Source organism: Leuciscus leuciscus, assembly GCF_965113295.1.
Source record: "Leuciscus leuciscus genome assembly, chromosome: 18".
Taxonomy (NCBI): Eukaryota; Metazoa; Chordata; class Actinopteri; order Cypriniformes; family Leuciscidae; genus Leuciscus; species Leuciscus leuciscus.
This window is the reverse complement of record NC_138742.1, coordinates 2,961,762-2,981,175: the sequence shown is the minus strand read 5'-3', so window position 1 is coordinate 2,981,175 and position 19,414 is coordinate 2,961,762. Positions and strand designations below refer to the sequence as shown.

General features: G+C 35.1%; 2 protein-coding genes across 2 annotated transcripts in view; one reads left to right on the top strand and one right to left on the bottom strand.

Annotated features, from left to right (window-relative positions):
• Positions 1 to 1,249: 1,249 nt before the first annotated feature.
• LOC309479977 (uncharacterized protein) lies at positions 1,250 to 14,301 on the top strand. Its single transcript, XM_082144297.1, has 5 exons — positions 1,250 to 1,594; positions 1,984 to 2,025; positions 4,930 to 5,163; positions 11,130 to 11,291; positions 11,856 to 14,301. The coding sequence occupies exons 3-5, from the start codon at positions 5,019 to 5,021 to the stop codon at positions 12,884 to 12,886; spliced, it is 1,338 nt and encodes a 445-aa protein (XP_082000423.1). The 5' UTR covers positions 1,250 to 1,594; positions 1,984 to 2,025; positions 4,930 to 5,018; the 3' UTR covers positions 12,887 to 14,301.
• Positions 14,302 to 19,181: 4,880 nt separating this feature from the next.
• cyp17a2 (cytochrome P450, family 17, subfamily A, polypeptide 2) overlaps positions 19,182 to 19,414 on the bottom strand; it is a 14,048-nt gene continuing 13,815 nt past the window's right edge. Inside the window, exon 9 of the mRNA XM_082145936.1 lies at positions 19,182 to 19,414. This exon is cut by the window's right edge and continues 443 nt beyond it. The gene's annotated coding sequence lies outside the window, so the exon portion shown is untranslated.

Here is a 19,414-nt window from a genome sequence, read left to right as displayed (position 1 = left end):
CAGAACTGTAGGATGCAACTCAAAATAAGTGTAATAAACTCATAAAAACAGGTCTGTATGAGTCCCTCTAGTGGCCAACATCATGGTTTTGTTCTTTTGCAGTGACTGTAATACATGCAAAACAGACGCAACTAACAAAATACGTTCAAAAAACCTTTCGCTAACATTCTCATTAAGTTATGAAAACGTTCAAAGCATCTTTAACGTTGTTGTTGTTGTTGTTGTTATGCCAGCGTTAAGGGAACATTCCATTTGATCATTCTTCAAACATTATTGGAACGTTACTTTTGAACGTTTTTCCTGAACGTTCTTAAACACGCAACATTTAAAAAACGTCCAGCTAAAGTTCCATGGATGATGTATAAAAAGTTTTAAGAAACTTATTAAATACCAAATAACTGGTTACACTTTATTTTAAGATGTCATCGTTACAGTGTAATTATATATTTAAGTACTGAGTAATATTATTAAACTACATGTAGGCTATAGGGTTGCATGTAATTATGCATAATTTACTGTTATTACTATGGTAAGTAGGCTACATGTAACATAACAAGGAGACTGTAAAACCCAATGGGCAATTTATGTCAAAATCAACGTCAAAAAATGGTCAAATATTCAAATCAAATTGACGTCAAAACCAATCCATATGAAACTGATTTGATGTAAACTGAATGTCAAACATATTGACCTGCATATCGATAAACCAATTTCAGTGTGGGTATTAACTCTCTCTTTTCATCAAATTACCACTGGAAGACATTGCCTTTCAATCTGAACTTAAAATGATATGCATGTATCTTGATCAAGTCTTGACTAACTTTTGACGTCAAATTGATATCAAGGTGCCCCCTGGGATAAAGTATTACCAAATTACTGAACGAACGTAATATTACAAGAAGAATGTTTGTACAGAGAAACTTGCCAGAACGTTATAGCCAAAGTTCTGATGAACCGTTCCTTGTTTTATAGCTGGAATTATGTTTCTTTGTCGAGGCAAGTATTGCATGAAACTGTAAACCAGGATTTTAACATGATCGCATGAATTCCATAACAGTTCCACTATTGATACGTTCACATACAGAATCATGCTAATTCCTCTCAGTCGGTGTGGATATGCAGTCGTCTTACCTGTATATCTTTTTTTACCTGCTGCTATACATTTCTATGGTCTTACCATCTCACCAGCTGTTGCTAGGCGAAACCCAGGTGCGCTCTGATTGGTCTGCATCCTGCAGCCTCGAGCCAATCAGCATCACATCCGATGAACGTTCATGGCATTATATATGTCTGCAGTCTCGCGCCGTCTGTTGTAAAAAAAATTAGATTTTACATTTGAGTGTAACATATGCGTAAGTAGTAAAGGTTTTTGTGCGCGGTTCGTTTTGTCGTTATGATATCACGGTTCGCTCGTGTGTCGTTTGTGATGTGACGGCTGGAGCTCTCGGTGGAAATGGCGGACGGAGAGAGACAGTCGGTGCAGAATCAGAAGAAATGAGCGAATCAGAAAGAGAAGCGACTTTCATTAAAGGCCGTTTGCTACAATAACACCAGCGACATCGAGCATCACAGATCACTCTCCGCGTTTAGTAAGGTTGGTGCATTTATTTATAATCGATACGGATGTGTGATGATTATTGCTGCAGGTGCATGAAGCATCACTGAACTAAAGCTCCGTGTTCGAGTGTGTGTGTGTGTGTGTGTATTCTGTGTTACGCTTCTGCCTGGGCCTGTTTAATCTTTTTCATTTGCAAACAATTGTTGCGTTAATGTTTAAAGTTTGATTGCACACATGCACATGCAGAATAACATTTAAACACATTTAATGCATTGCACACATAATACGACACACGCATATGCATCTCTCTTGTACACCTTTTTTAAAACACTGTTTGCGCTTATAAGAGTTCAGAGGGAAAAAATGCTGTTTATTTCAGCAGTGGTTGATTATTATGTTTTTTTCCCTTCCCTTCTCATTTATAGATGATCCTGACAGCATATATGGACACCTGTGTCCTTCACCAGGTAAAGACACTTACAACACCTGTGTGTGAGATATAGATTTGTTTATGTCCATATTATAAGTCCTTTCATAATGTTCAAAAGCAATTGGCAATTATTTTAGTTTCACATGACCATCTTTTTTTACTCTTACAATTAATTTTAAAAAATCTTGGTTATACTAACATTAAAGGAACATTACATTTTAACATTTTGCAAACGTTATGAGCATATTACTTTTTATTTATTTTTTTATTTTTTTTTAAGCTAGACGAAACTAAAACCTTTCAGAAAAAAGTTCCATTATTGAGAACGTATTTAAAGACCAGATTACTTTGAGTGGACACTCTATTATTGTTACTGGAAGAATTTTGACCATTTCATTTTAGCATTTTGCAAACATTATGGGAATGTTACTCTGAACATTCTGAAACAAGTAGTAACATAAAAAAAAATAAAAAAATGTTATGTTGTTGTGGTAATGTTTTGAGAACATTATTAAAGACCAGATACTTTAAAGGGGTGGTTCAGGATTTTTCGACATCGGACCTCATTTCCAAGTTAGCCTGGGTGTTATTTATCAGTGGAGACAGTTTTCAACATTTTTCACCCAGTCCTTCCAGTTGCATAGTTTGACGGTGCTAGGCTAGCGCGAGTCAACGGTATCTGCTTGCCTGCCATTAAAAACAGTTTTACCCAAAAGCAAATAAATTATAACGCCAGACTATCGATGTAAATGTCTGTTGAGAGAATAATGTTAGAAATCAAACCACTCTTGCATCTCAATGATCGCATTACATTTACAGGAACTAGTTTCTCAGCAGCGGCAGAATTTTACTTTGCTCCGGTTAGTAGTACTGCGCCGAAAAGCAAACACAGAACAGAAGCGCGCTACAGTCGGGAGGTCTAGCTAGCTCGGTTGCCTAGGTCACTTAATATCACTCCGCCGCTGCTGTATAGACTGTGCTAATAAATACAGGGAACAAAGTATAACTTGCAATGCGATGAAAGGGTAGTTTGATTTCTAACATTATTCTTTCAACAGACATTTACATCGATAGTCTGGCGTTATAATTTATTTGCTTTTGGTGTACTGTGGTGGAGTGGGTAAAACTGTTTTTCCTGAACCACCCCTTTAAAAGGTAGGGTATAGGCAATTTCTTTGGAGCGGCTAGCAATAGCAAGTTAGCTTTGAAAGCATGAGCGTCTCCAAAGCCACGCCTTCTTCAAAACACAGGAACAAAGCGTCACGAGACGAGAGACGGCGTTAAACTAGCTCACGTTTCAAAGCACATAACATTACAATAATAATGAACATAAAGAGCTTAAAGAGCACTGACCTGTAGCACCTGACGGCTGCAGATTCATTCCGGTGTCAGTGTTGCCATTGATACGCATAAATTCGAGTCACGAACCGCTCCGAGTTTAACGTCACGGGTTTCCATCTCTTCCAAATAACGGTAGTTATGGCGTGAACGCAGCATAAGGCGGCTGCTGTTTCGTCTGCGGTGTTTGGTGACTGACATCTGTCTACAACTGTCTACAACTGATGATGTGTAATGCATAATGAGGTATGAGTGCAAGGTGGACCGAATGCAATGATTAGACTAACATTTTATGTTCCTCCGCCTTCGACAGATGATATATACATATAATATACATATAAATACATTTACACTTAAAGTCCCCCTGTGGTGTAAAATTCAGCTTTTAATGTTGTTTATGTGTCTATGAGGTGTTATTAATATGCTTTAAGACAAACCATGTGTAAGTTCATAAGTCGACTCCATTGCTGAGTATTTCCTCCTTAAAACTGCAGTGAACCAAAGACAGTCTCAAACACACGCTTTGAAATCGCTGGTGTTTCTGACGTCACAAACTACCTTGTAACCAATCAGATCAACGTGTGATCGTCAACCAGTGGATCTCTGAGCTGAGTGAGGGAGTGGAGGCGGGGCTCATTTGAATATTCATAGAACCATGAATACTTAATGAGGCGAGGGTGTCGAGTTACAGTCAAGCTATTTTAAGGCACAAGAAGAAAAAAATCAAGGATTTTTTTTTTTAATATGTCATTTTGGTGATTAAAGATGAGTTTTAAGGGATACAATTATTGACTACAGGGGGACTTTAAACCAGCATAACAAAAACAAATTCTGGAACAAATCACCTACCCTGCCTTTAACTTTGAATGGACATTCTATAAACTTTACTGAAAGTACAGTGCTATTTTCACAGCTGAGATTGTAGAAAATCAACATGAACAGCGCTTAAAACACATCATATCTCTGTAATATAATGTATTTCTGTTAAAGTTTCTGTGAAATTAAACATCATATTAAATGAGGAAAAAATATTGTGTGGGACTTATAAGTTCTCAAATGAAAAAGGAAATTCATTTCAGAGCTGGAAGAAGTATTTCCATGAAAGATCATGAAAACTTGTTTTTGTTTACAATACCATGCACAAATGAATCCTTTACAATTAGACCAGGAACATTTGTGACCCTCGACCACAAAACCAGACACATTTTTTGTAATTAACATTTATAGATCATATGAAAATCTGGAATCTGAGGGTGCAAAAAAATTGAAACATTGAGAAAATCTCCTCTAAAGCATTCACTCACACACATACATGTTTCATATATTTACGGTAGGAAATTTACAAAATATCTTCATGGAACATGATCTTTACTTGATATCCTAATGATTTTTGGCATAAAAGAAAAAATCGATAATTTTGACCCATACAATGTATTTATTGTTGGCTATTGCCACAGATATACCCGTGCGAGGGTCACGCTTATTTAGAAAGAACATGTGGTCAAATTTTTAGTTCATGTTGATAAATTTTTTTTTTAAAAAGTGCTTTCTGTGCACTTGTTTAAAGCGGCATTCTCTCTTTCTGATGATGTGTTGTTGCCAGACTCTGCGGGCTCTGAATGCCCCATAGCAGCAGTTCTGGAGGAAGAGGGGGACCGAGTGTTTCGGTGGCGTCACGCGCTGCTGCAGGGGATGGAGTACCACAGTTCAGGGACCCTGCCTCTCCTGGGGAGCCCGCGCTACTGTCCCGGCACTAACAGCGCCAGCGGATACCTCTGCCAGACCGGACACTGCTGCCAGGAGACCGGCTGCTGCACATACTACTATGAGCTGTGGTGTGAGTCCCTCTGTCTAACCAGCACACACACACACACAATTACTGTCAATGTTCATCCCAGCTAACAAAAATACATCCTTTTCTTATTTACGAATGTTCTCTGAACAAAACAAAATCTTGGTTATGCGAACATTAAAGTCCCCCTGTGGTGAAAATCAAGTTTTTAATGTTGTTTTTATGTCTTTGTGGTGTTTTTTTAAATATGTTTTAAGACAAACCATGTGTAAATTCATAAGTCAACGCATGAACACATACACGATTACGCACACATACACAATTACCGTGAATATTCATCCCAGCTAACAAAAATTTTACATTTTGTGAGACATTAAGTTATTCCAGAATGTTCTCTAAACATTCAATTTTTGTAATGTAAAAAAAAAAAAATCTTAGTTATGCGAACATTAAAGTCCCCCTGTGGTAAAAATCCAGCTTTTAATGTTGTTTATGTGTCTATGTGGTGTTTTTAATGTTTTTAGACAAACCATGTGCAAATTCATAAGTCGACACCATTGCTGAGTATTTCCTCCTTAAAATTAGAGAGAACCAAAAACGCCGGTTGATATCGCTGGTGTTTCTGACATCACAAACTACCTTGTAACCAAGGTAACCAGAGTAGATCTCTGAGCTGCTGTGAGTGAGTGGAGGCAGGGCTAATTTGCATATTCATAGAACTGCGAATACTAAATGAGGCAAGGGTGTCGAAGCTATTTTAAGAATTAGTTTTTCAAGGAAAAACTTTTAAATATGTCATTTTTGTGATCAAAGATGAGTTTTAAGGGATAAAGTTATTGACTACAGGGAAACTTTAAGGGAACATTCCTTTTTATCATGTTGGGAACGTTACTTTTGAATGTTCCCTGAAAAAATGTTACATGAACATTCAACTAAAACGTTTCAGATTTTTATTTTTATTTCATAAATGAAGTATAAATATTGTTTTTGTGCTTACTGTAGTATTAGGTTCTATACGCTAGTATTATAATGCATAGGAAATGTGTCAACATTCTATTTTATCATTCTTCAAACATTATGGGAATGTTCTTGGAAGAGCGTTTGTTCAAAACTTTGACAATGTTCCCTGTAAACTGGATTAAAAATGCAAATTATGTCATTTAATAATTCATAAACCCTCATGTCATTCCAAACCCGTACGACTTTCTTTCTTAGAATCTTGCATGTTGATTCATTTTTGGGTTGAAATGTTCCTGTTAAGAATAGGGTAAAAATTCTAACTAATATATAATCACCATATTTACCCAGTTTATTAATTACAGTTTATTAAGACACTTGTTAAGTTTTCTGAGATGTTATGTTTAAATAAGCAAATGAGGCACTATCTAATTAAGTATGCACTCGTTTGCATAAATCTCCAGATTATAAATCTGAACATTGGATAAAGCCAGGATCAAATTTCTTTTTTTGATTTTGTTGACATATTAGAGTTAATGGTTTTTACTGAGGGGATTTTGAATATCTCTTTTATCACTGCATAAATCAGAAAATACTGTAACAGCCCCAAAAAAACTTTTTTTTATGAATAAAATGTCATATGTGTGAGTGATATATGAACAAACCCCTCAGTAAAAACCTTCAGAATATAGACAGGAATAAATCTGTAAATTGTGGTGTTTGTAACTGCAGCTGAAGTGGAGGACAAACTCTTCATAGATATGTATTGTAATTGAAATCTACAGATACAAAGTGCAATAAAACACCTAAATTTGTATTTATGATATTTCCCCCTTTTTACTTTTTGAATTTGACTCTGAAAGAAGACATAGATAGAAGCAAAATAGGCCAAAATGCATATATTGTCTTGCCCTAAATATACAAACACTGTTAAAATACTGTACAACTGATTACTCATTACATACAATACAATAGAATCTGTCATCTTTATTAGTCCATTAATCATGTGTAAATGACGATGTGACTTTATCTGCCCCTGTGGTTCGCCTACTCACTTGTCAATCAACAATTGTTGGTTTCAAGCAGCTTTTAACAGAAAGCATCTGATTATAAATAACACACTTAGCTTTAGTTAACGCACTTTCAAAGGTAGACCAAAGGACTGTGCAGAGAAAAAGAAATTTGAAAAAGAAAATTGCATAAAAGACCATAATAAAAAATCATCACATCTAAAATGACAAACTTATTCAAAGAGTCTTAAGTCTGCTTTCAGAAATATCAACAGATTCAGCATTTAGAAAAGCCAAACATGGCCTACAGTACGTGCACAAAACATCACGGAATATATTCAGGTTTGCGTGACGATATATGACTGAATGAATGATTAGCATTCTGCATAAATAGTTGTTTTCATCCACCAAATTTTATGCAAATTTTGGGATATTCGCATTTTTAAAAAACGACAAGATGTTCATAAACTCAAAAATACACATAAAAAACTTGTGCACTCAATTGAGGGGAATAAAAAAATTGTATCCGATAAGAAGACATGCATATTAACTGGAAACACATTTACTGAATAAATCCCTCGAACAAACTCAACATAGGCTGTGATTGGATAACTGGACTAACCAGTGGACCAATCACATCACAGCATCTCAAATGTTGGTTTGGTGGTTCTGAAACGCCTGAGTCAAAGTCTGTCATCAGAATGATTTGGTTTATTTGGTAACACTTTACAATAAGGTTTAATTAGTTAACTACTTCAGTTAACATGAATTAAGAATTAACAATACTTCTTTAGCATTTATTAATCTTAGTTAATATTAATTTCAACATTTACTAATATGTTATTAAAATCAAAAGTTATGTTTGTTAACATTAGTTAATGCACTGTGCATCTATCCATGATAAAAGTGCATCTATCCATCATAAAAGTGCATCTATCCATGATAAAAGTGCATCTATCCATCATAATGAGAGTATAGTTCCTAGGAATGAGAGTATAGTTCCTAGGAATGAGAGTATAGTTCCTAGCCATATCCGCCTAGAAAATCGCAACTTTTCATTTTCCGTCGATCTTTGTACACGGTTTAACTACAGAAGAGTCAAGTTTTAAATAGGAAAAATATTTAAACTCTTTGGTCATTTTGAAAGAAATGCTACTGGACTCATCAGAATCAATGATCTATGCTAAGCTATGCTAAAAGTGGTACCGTCAGACCCGGAGTTCGGCTGAATGGATTCTAAAACGGTAAAACTCAACTGTTTAACTTTGGGGGAGTTGTAAAATGAGCATATTTCCGAAAAAAGTGGAGTATCCCTTTAAGGACAAGCGGCAGCGTGTTTACTATTGCTACTGTCTCTTTCAGAGCTGCACGCGACGCGTCTAATATACACGCATTTGACAAGCAGATTTTCTCTCAATTTTCTCAAGTTTGCTTTCACTTTAGACATAACCGACTTTGTTTATGTAAACCTTGTGTGTGTTTAACAGTATAAGCACAATAAGACTCGAAAGATAACTTAGTCCAGTATCAAGGCACTGGTAGACAGGCTTTTAGTGCATGTGAGCTTCACATGTACGCGCTGAGAAACGCACACGTTAGAACAGCGCATCAGCACGCAAATTAAATGTTTAACCGACAAGGCATTAAAGCACATGCAAATTGTGAACTTTTGTGAACTGCAGTCCCGTTCCGCTGCGTTAACATTTTATGTGAATATACGTCGCGTTGTTCAGTATGTTGGGAGGCGCCAGAACAGATATAATGCACGATTCTACGATATTTCTTCAAAAGCAGATCGTGGAGACATTTTAATCGTCCATGATCAAAAATCGTCATATCGCACACCCCTATCCATCCATGATAAAAGTGCATCTATCCATGATAAAAGTTAGGGCTGTGCGATATAGCTAAAAAAATTATCACGATATAATGTTTCATATCGTTCGGTATCGATAATTATTGACTTTTTTTATAACCTTTTTTTTTAAGACAAGTACAAAAGTTTGAATTTAAACCACTGTTTTTTTTGTTGTTTTTTTATCCACATTATTAAGGCAAACAACAAATGATATTAGTTTTAGCAGTCAAAAATTTTATGTAAACAAAAATATCTTCTTTATGTCTTATATTAAGATAAAAAAGTAAGCGTTAAAGAAACTCTTGAACTTAAATAAAATGTTACAAAATGTGTGCAATGTAAAAGTGTAAACGTAGAAGAATCAAGGTAGGTCTTGAAACTTTGAGGTAGGTCAACATCTGTAATAAGTAGGGGTGTAACGGTTCACAAAATTCACGGATCGATACGACACAGTGGTGTCACGGTTAGGTACATTTTTCGATACAACAAAAAGAAAGAAATGCCAAAGAAATTTCCTTGATTTAAAAAATATATAATTATTAAAAGAGAAATTATTTTAAATAAGTTTAAAAAGAGTTTTCCCTACATCTTGAAACTTTTAGTTTTATAAATGGGGGTAATGTATTTGAAGGATGAGCTAATAATGTTTTGGTCATCACATTACAAATAACATTTAAATATGATAATATTTGAGTTTTGAAGTGCAGGAAAAAGATGTGTGACGTACTTGAAAGCATTTTACTATTCCTGTCAAACTTCCATGGTTACAGTGAGTGTTACTACAGTAAAGCCATAGCCTATACAATGAATGTTGCTGATCTGTGGACTTAAAGCCTATAACTAGTTCATTCATGGCACAATGTTTCTCCTGGTTTCCACGTCAGCGCTGTTTGATCCGTTAATAACGGAGAAGTGTGAATGTTTCTCACTAGATCTCGCGGCGATGTTATTACTTCTGTGGCGAATTCAAATGCTTTCTTTACCGGATCTCTTAGAGCTGTGTAGTAACAGTGTCGCTTGATCAAGATCGGCTCGCGCTGCACTCACTGACATTGATGGTCCAAACTGATAAACGGTCCGTGAAGCACAAAATAACGCAGTTTCGTTCCGCTTTCATTGCGCTTGCCATTTGATGTTGGGCAACGTTGTGGTGGTCGCGCGTACATTTGAATGAAAATATTGAGCGCCATATCGAACATTTTTCATATCGTTACCGACAATGGTGTACCGTCGATAAATACCGATACCGTTTTATCGCCCAGCCCTAATAAAAGAGCCCTAATAAAAGTGCATCTATCCATGATAAAAGTGCATCTATCCATGATAAAAGTGCATCTATCCATTATAAAAGTGCATCTATCCATCATAAAAGTGCATCTATCCATGATAAAAGTGCATCTATCCATCATAAAAGTGCATCTATCCATCATAAAAGTGCATCTATCCATGATAAAAGTGCATCTATCCATCATAAAAGTGCATCTATCCATGATAAAAGTGCATCTATTCATCATAAAAGTGCATCTATCCATGATAAAAGTGCATCTATCCATGATAAAAGTGCATCTATCGATCATAAAAGTGCATCTATCCAACATAACAGTGCATCTATCCATCATAAAAGTGCATCTATCCATCATAAAAGTGCATCTATCCATCATAAAAGTGCTCCACACTGCTCCGGGAGGTTAATAAAGGCTTTCTGATGCAAAGCAATGAGTTTGAGTAAGAAAAAATTAATATTTAAAAGTTTATAAAGTGAATTAACTTGCTTCCGGCCAAACAAACATACATACGCAGTCTCTACTTACGACCTAATGCGCAACTTACGGACGCTAGTTATTTTACTTTATAAACTTTTAAATATGAATATTTGGTTACACTTTATTTTAAGGTGTCATTGTTACAGTGTAATTATATATTTAATTACTGAGTAATATTAAGCAACTACATGTACTTACTATAGGATAAGGGTTTGGTTGAGGGTTAGTTGCATGTAATTATGCATAATTTATTGTTATTACTATGGTAAGTACATGTAACACTGTAAAATAAAGTGTTACTGAATATTTTTCTTAAACAAACTCATCGCTTTGCTTCAGAAGGCCTTAAAATGTTCAATCACCCCATGATTTACTGACCCTCAAGCCGAACTGCTCCTTTAAGTATTGTTGCTTGTGTTTCAGGGTTTTGGCTGCTGTGGAGTGTGCTAATCCTGTTCAGCTGTTGCTGTGCGTATCGTCACCGGCAGGCGAAGCAGCGAGTCCAACAGCAGCAGAGACAGAGAGAGATCAACCTCATGGCCTATCATGGGGCGTGCAGTTACCCGTCCTCCATGTTTGACCTCAGTAAGAACTCAAAAAATGCTTTTCTTACTTAGTATTTTTGTCTTGTTTCCAGTCCAAACATCTAAAAATTCTTAAATCAAGATGCATTTACTAGATGAGTAAAATGACATGAGATATTAAGTCTTGTTTTCTGGGGAAATAAATAAAAATTAAGTGAGTTTTTGCTCAAAACAAGCAAAATTATGTGCCAATGGGGTCAGAAAAATAATCTTGTTTCTGTTTGTAAGATTATTTGTTTGAATGGATGAAAATTATCAGATTTTCAGGTGAGATTCTCAATTAATTCAGTTAACGGACGCTCTGAGGTAAAGTGTTCAGACTGCAGACTCGGCAACGATTGTATTTAATAGTACAGTACAGTCATAACATAACAATAACATCTTAATTTCAGAATGTCCTTAAACATAACAATATTGCTGGCCATAAACTGAGAAAATGTGCGATACCTCGAGTTGTTCTAGACGCGACGCTTCGCTTCTCATCCGGTGTGCGACCCCTTTAAATGAGTCTAAATGAAAACACAAAGGTAAACAAAGTATATTAATCTTGAGTTCTCATTGGCAGGTTTCCTCGCCTCACTTAAACTGCCATCCTATGAGGAAGTAGCAGCCCAGCCCAGCACCCCCCCCCCTCCTTACAGCTCCGTGGCCTACCCACGAGGCTCCGCCCACCCGGGCCCGAGTCACATGATGTCGTCCCAGAGCTCCGACAACTACACCAGCTGCTCATGTGACTCCTGCTGTCCGTCATCACCCTGTAGCTCCTCCCCCTCGTCAGCCCAACTCACGGATGAGACTGACACAAGCCACGCCTCCACGCCCTCCCTCAGCGAGTCTGGCCACGCCCACGCCGTAGTCATGCACAACGAGAGCGTTCCATTTAACGAAAGTGGCCAATCACCAATCGAGGTCGTGCAGGCGGAGCTTCCATGCCCCAAGGGGGCGGGGTTTCCATGCTCCGCCCCCTTGGATTGCAATGGGAACACGAAACCGGTGAAGAACCTCAACACTAGTAGCACAGATAACGTTACTGACATATTAGACGCATCCCAAACCATTAATACTAATAACATCTGTGATGCAAACAATACTAACAGCCCTACATCGAAGAATATCACCAGCGTTTCGATCTCGTCCTCTTCGTCTCTGCACCTGTTCTCGATCTCCGATCCGCTTGGCGTTCGTCCCGAGGAGAAGAGGGAGGAGCCTGTAGCTCCGCCCCCTCAGTCTCCGCCCAGATCCGCTCTGTTTTCTCCCGGCGTCGAACCCGAGCGCCGTGACTCCGCCGTGAGCGACCTGGACGTCGACCAAACGCACTTCCAGCAGCGACGGCTGACTGGCGACTCTGGCATCGAGGTTTGCCGTTGCCGGGTGGAACCTGAAGAAGAGGATGACGAGGAGGAGGAGGAAGGAGGAGGAGGACACTTACCGGCAGAGTCGGCCATTGGGACGGATGACACTCTTCTTCACGATAGTCCAGATTGTTCGGCCAGAGCCAGACAGATGCCAGACGACGGGGGCGGGAAAGAGGCGTGGCCTGTCTCATCTGTGACTCCGCCCACTGACACGGTCGTCATTGCAATGGAAACCGACTGACCTGGTGCATAAATGAGTGTGAGACTGTAGATCTTAAAATCAGTGACGCTCTGTGAGAGCAACTGTACAGACTGACTTTAGAAGCTGACGCATAACATCTGTGGTCTTAGGGTCACACACTACCGTAAACTTTGGAATAACTAAGATCAAATCAGCAACTAAATAAATCATGTGACGCTGAAGACTGGAGTAATGATGCTAAAAATTCAGCTTTGATCACAGGAATAAATTACAATTGACTATATATTCACATAGAAAACAGCGGTTTTAATTTGTAAAAATATTTCACAATTTTTACTGCTTTTTCTTTCTTTTTGTGGATCAAATACTGCAGCCTTGGTGAGCAGAAGAGACTTCTCAAACACATTTATGAATCTTAATTATTCCTCCCTTTTGACCGGTAGTGTGTCTGTTTCTGTTGACAGATACACTAGATCAGAGATGCCCAAACCAGACCAAAGTTGGCCTGTGATGACCTTTGATTTGGCCCATCATGCAATGGAGGAAAAAACATGCCATCAAAGCATAATTTCATTCCTAATTTATGCATAAAATGTTTAATATAACCTATAATGCAACACTTTTGTTTGATTTTTGGCCATTCGTAGTGAAAAAAAGAATTTCTCTGCACAAGGCGACCTGAAGACACACCCTAAAGAGTGGACAATGTTCTGACTGGACGAGCGGAACGGACCCTTAAAACGCTCCTCTTCTTTCCTACTCTCTCTCTCTCTTGACAGTCCGACTGCTGCTTTTGCTCATTAGTTTTTGAAAAGAACACCGACAGTTGTGCTAAAACAACATACACAAACGCCCTTCCCATGGAATTGTGGGTAACGAGAACACGTGCGCATCATTACCTGAAGGAACCGTTTCTCCAGAACACCAGCTTGGCCAAAACAGATGCTGCATCGCAAACCACTGACGACACCTCAGGACATGACTTTTGCTTCGGTTCTCCATTTATTGTGCTTTTTTAATAACATTTGTTTACGTCTTTATGTCAGACATTGAAACGACATTGTTCATTTACGACGCGCTGGCGGGTGAATCTCACGAAGATGATCACATTTCATGCCGAAATCAAATGGTAGAAATAAGAAATTATATTTTGCAGTAAGAAAACACCCCATTTTTAGGACCGTAACAATTTTTGCATTCATTTCATGACAATTAAGCACATTTAACCGTTACTGTCATGTGAAAAAATTATATTTGCAATGTGTAATATCGGTACGTCATGACAGTATTTGTTCTAATATATAGATTCAAATTTAAAAAGTCATTGTATTAATAATGAATATCTATTGAGAATAATGACAATTAAAGAAAACACAACAATAATAATCACGATAATGACCATCAGAGAAGAAAATGTGATTAAATATCATGAAAAAAATGTAATAATAAAAATTTATATATATATATATATATACACACACATTTTTATTACTTAATTTATATATATATGTATATATAAAATTACACTGTATATATATATAAGAAAATTACACTGTATATATATATATATATATCTAAAATTACAGTGTGTATATATATAAAATTACACTGTATATATATATATATAAAATTACACTGTATATATATATATATATATAAAATTACACTGTATATATATATATATAATTACACTGTATATATATATATATAATTACACTATATATATATATATAATTACACTGTATATATATATATATATATATATATATATATATATATATAATTACACTGTATATATATATATATAATTACACTGTGTATATATATATAATTACACTGTATATATATATATATAATTACACTGTATATATATATATATAATTACACTGTATATATATATATATATAATTACATAATTACACTGTATATATATATATATATATATATATAATTACACTATATATATATATAATTACACTGTGTATATATATATATATAATTACACTGTATATATATATATATATAATTACACTGTATATATATATATATACAATTACACTGTATATATATATATATAATTACACTGTATATATATATATAATTACACTGTGTATATATATATATATATAATTACACTGTGTGTGTGTGTATATATATATATATATATAATTACACTGTGTATATATATATATATATATATATAATTACACCGTGTATATATATATATATATATATAATTAGTGTATATATATACATATATATATAAAATTACACTGTGTATATATATATATATAATTACACTGTGTATATATATATATATATATAATTACACTGTATATATATATAATTACACTGTGTGTATATATATATATATATATATAATTACACTGTGTATATATATATATATAATTACACTGTATATATATATATATATATATAATTACACTGTATATATATATATATATATATATATATAATTACACTGTGTATATATATATATATATATAATTACACTGTGTATATATATATATATATATATAATTACACCGTGTATATATATATATATATATAAAATTAGTGTATATATATATATAATTACATTGTGTATATATATATATATATAATTACACCGTGTATATATATATATATATAAAATTAGTGTATATATATATATATATATATATATATATAAAATTACACTGTGTATATATATATATATAAATTTACAAAATAACATTTAACTTTTACTGTACATGATTCTAACTCTTTTATTTCAGGTTTTCGTGAGATTCATTCAGCCTAAAGACAGAATTTGTTGAATCCATCATACATATATATATATATGGAAATAGATCTAATTATACATAAGAATAAATCTAGTAGCTTCAGATGAATATATAAGCTCGATATGAAATGATCTCTATTTTGTACGCATGCTGATCGGAGTGTTTGGTGTGCTGCTGTTCAGTGTTGTCAGAGGGGTTCTGTGTTCCATCTTAGAGTATCCACAGTGTTACCAGCATCACTGTTGCGTTACCATGGCGTTACTATGACGACCCACTCTAGTGTGAGCAATAGAGTGTGTTTGACGTTGATGTGCGGCGCTGTGAACGGTGTAATTCAAACATTTAAAGACTAAACGCTTTACTGAAACCACACAATTAGCAGCCTGTCTTTGTAATCTCTGTTTGCCCAGTGAGTGTGTGTGTGTGTGTGTGTGTGTGTGTGTGTGTGTGTGTGTGTGTGTGTGTGTGTGTGTGTGAGACAGAGACTGATTGTAAATGGTGTTTTATGAATCACTGGTGCTTTAAAGAGAACTGATGAATTGTGATTGATTAAATTAAATGGAATTAATCATTTTGTTTTATTTAATCCATTCGTTAAAAAACATGCAGAAACCTTTGACCTACTTGCAAATATATACACACACACACACACACACACACACACACAGTATATATATATAATTTTTTTATTATTATTAAATTAATGTAGGCTATATTTTAGTTTGATAATGTTCAACTTAAATTTGATCTCTTTTTAATGACGCTTGGCAAATTATTGCCGAAGTGAAAAAAGTTTTTAAAAAGTGAACTTATAAAGTTTTTGGTCATGAAAAATGCACAATAATTCTGGTTTTATTTTTATATGAAACATTTATTTTCCAAAACATGTTTTACTCTAGAACTGAGTTAATCAAAGCCATAAATCTAAACAAATTGTGTTAAAAATTTCAGGTTGATATCTCAGAAGATGAGCTTTCAGTGAGATTGTGTTCGGCTGCAGTACCAAACGCTTCCTCTAGAGGAAATTAATTTCTGACCGCGAGGAGCACAAGTGTTTTCTGGACCATTTAACCTTTTCGAAGCATGTCCATGATTTTTTTATGTTCAGATTTCAAGTGCCAAAACCTTTACCAAGTTTCATAACATTCCAATGAAGTAAAAAACTCAAAAGGTAAAATTGTTGGAAGAAACAAGTGTTTGAGAGATCAATGGTTTCTAATAGCATACTAGCATACTATACTGAAATATATAATATATAATGTGTACAGGTAGTGTTCGATACTTTTATGATGGACAGATGCACTTTTATAATGGATAGATGCACTTTTATCATGGACAGATGCACTTTTATGATGGATAGATGCACTTTTATGATGGATAGATGCACTTTTATGATGGACAGATGCACTTTTATCATGGATAGATGCACTTTTATGATGGACAGATGCACTTTTATAATGGATAGATGCACTTTTATAATGGATAGATGCACTTTTATGATGGACAGATGCACTTTTATAATGGATAGATGCACTTTTATAATGGATAGATGCACTTTTATCATGGACAGATGCACTTTTATGATGGATAGATGCACTTTTATGATGGACAGATGCACTTTTATCATGGATAGATGCACTTTTATGATGGATAGATGCACTTTTATGATGGATAGATGCACTTTTATCATGGACAGATGCACTTTTATGATGGACAGATGCACTTTTATCATGGACAGATGCACTTTTATCATGGATAGATGCACTTTTATGATGGATAGATGCACTTTTATGATGGACAGATGCACTTTTATAATGGATAGATGCACTTTTATGATGGATAGATGCACTTTTATGATGGATAGATGCACTTTTATAATGGATAGATGCACTTTTATCATGGACAGATGCACTTTTATGATGGATAGATGCACTTTTATGATGGACAGATGCACTTTTATGATGGATAGATGCACTTTTATGATGGATAGATGCACTTTTATGATGGATAGATGCACTTTTATGATGGACAGATGCACTTTTATGATGGATAGATGCACTTTTATGATGGATAGATGCACTTTTATCATGGATAGATGCACTTTTATCATGGACAGATGCACTTTTATGATGGATAGATGCACTTTTATGATGGATAGATGCACTTTTATGATGGACAGATGGCACTTTTATGATGGATAGATGCACTTTTATGATGGATAGATGCACTTTTATGATGACAGATGCACTTTTATAATGGATAGATGCACTTTTATGATGTATAGATGCACTTTTATAATGGATAGATGTACTTTTATCATGGACAGATGCACTTTTATGATGGATAGATGCACTTTTATAATGGATAGATGCACTTTTATCATGGACAGATGCACTTTTATGATGGATAGATGCACTTTTATGATGGACAGATGCACTTTTATAATGGATAGATGCACTTTTATGATGGATAGATGCACTTTTATAATGGATAGATGCACTTTTATAATGGATAGATGCACTTTTATGATGGACAGATGCACTTTTATGATGGATAGATGCACTTTTATGATGGATAGATGTACTTTTATCATGGACAGATGCACTTTTATGATGGATAGATGCACTTTTATGATGGACAGATGCACTTTTATCATGGACAGATGCACTTTTATGATGGATAGATGCACTTTTATGATGGATAGATGCACTTTTATGATGGACAGATGGCACTTTTATGATGGATAGATGCACTTTTATGATGGATAGATGCACTTTTATGATGACAGATGCACTTTTATAATGGATAGATGCACTTTTATGATGTATAGATGCACTTTTATAATGGATAGATGCACTTTTATCATGGACAGATGCACTTTTATGATGGATAGATGCACTTTTATAATGGATAGATGCACTTTTATGATGGATAGATGCACTTTTATGATGGACAGATGCACTTTTATAATGGATAGATGCACTTTTATGATGGACAGATGCACTTTTATAATGGACAGATGCACTTTTATAATGGATAGATGCACTTTTATGATGGACAGATGCACTTTTATGATGGATAGATGCACTTTTATAATGGATAGATGCACTTTTATCATGGACAGATGCACTTTTATGATGGATAGATGCACTTTTATGATGGATAGATGCCCTTTTATGATGGACAGATGCACTTTTATGATGGATAGATGCACTTTTATGATGGATAGATGCACTTTTATGATGGACAGATGCACTTTTATAATGGATAGATGCACTTTTATCATGGACAGATGCACTTTTATGATGGATAGATGCACTTTTATGATGGACAGATGCACTTTTATGATGGATAGATGCACTTTTATCATGGACAGATGCACTTTTATGATGGACAGATGCACTTTTATGATGGACAGATGCACTTTTATGATGATAGATGCACTTTTATGATGGACAGATGCAGTTTTATGATGGATAGATGCACTTTTATAATGGACAGATGCACTTTTATCATGGACAGATGCAGTTTTATGATGGACAGAAGCAGTTTTATGATGGACAGATGCACTTTTATGATGGACAGATGCCGTTTTATGATGGACAGATGCACTTTTATGATGGACAGATGCCGTTTTATGATGGACAGATGCACTTTTATGATGGACAGATGCCGTTTTATGATGGATAGATGCACTTGTATGATGGATAGATGCAGTTTTATGATGGATAGATGCATTTAATGGACTTCAAAACAGAAACAACCATTCACTGCCATTATA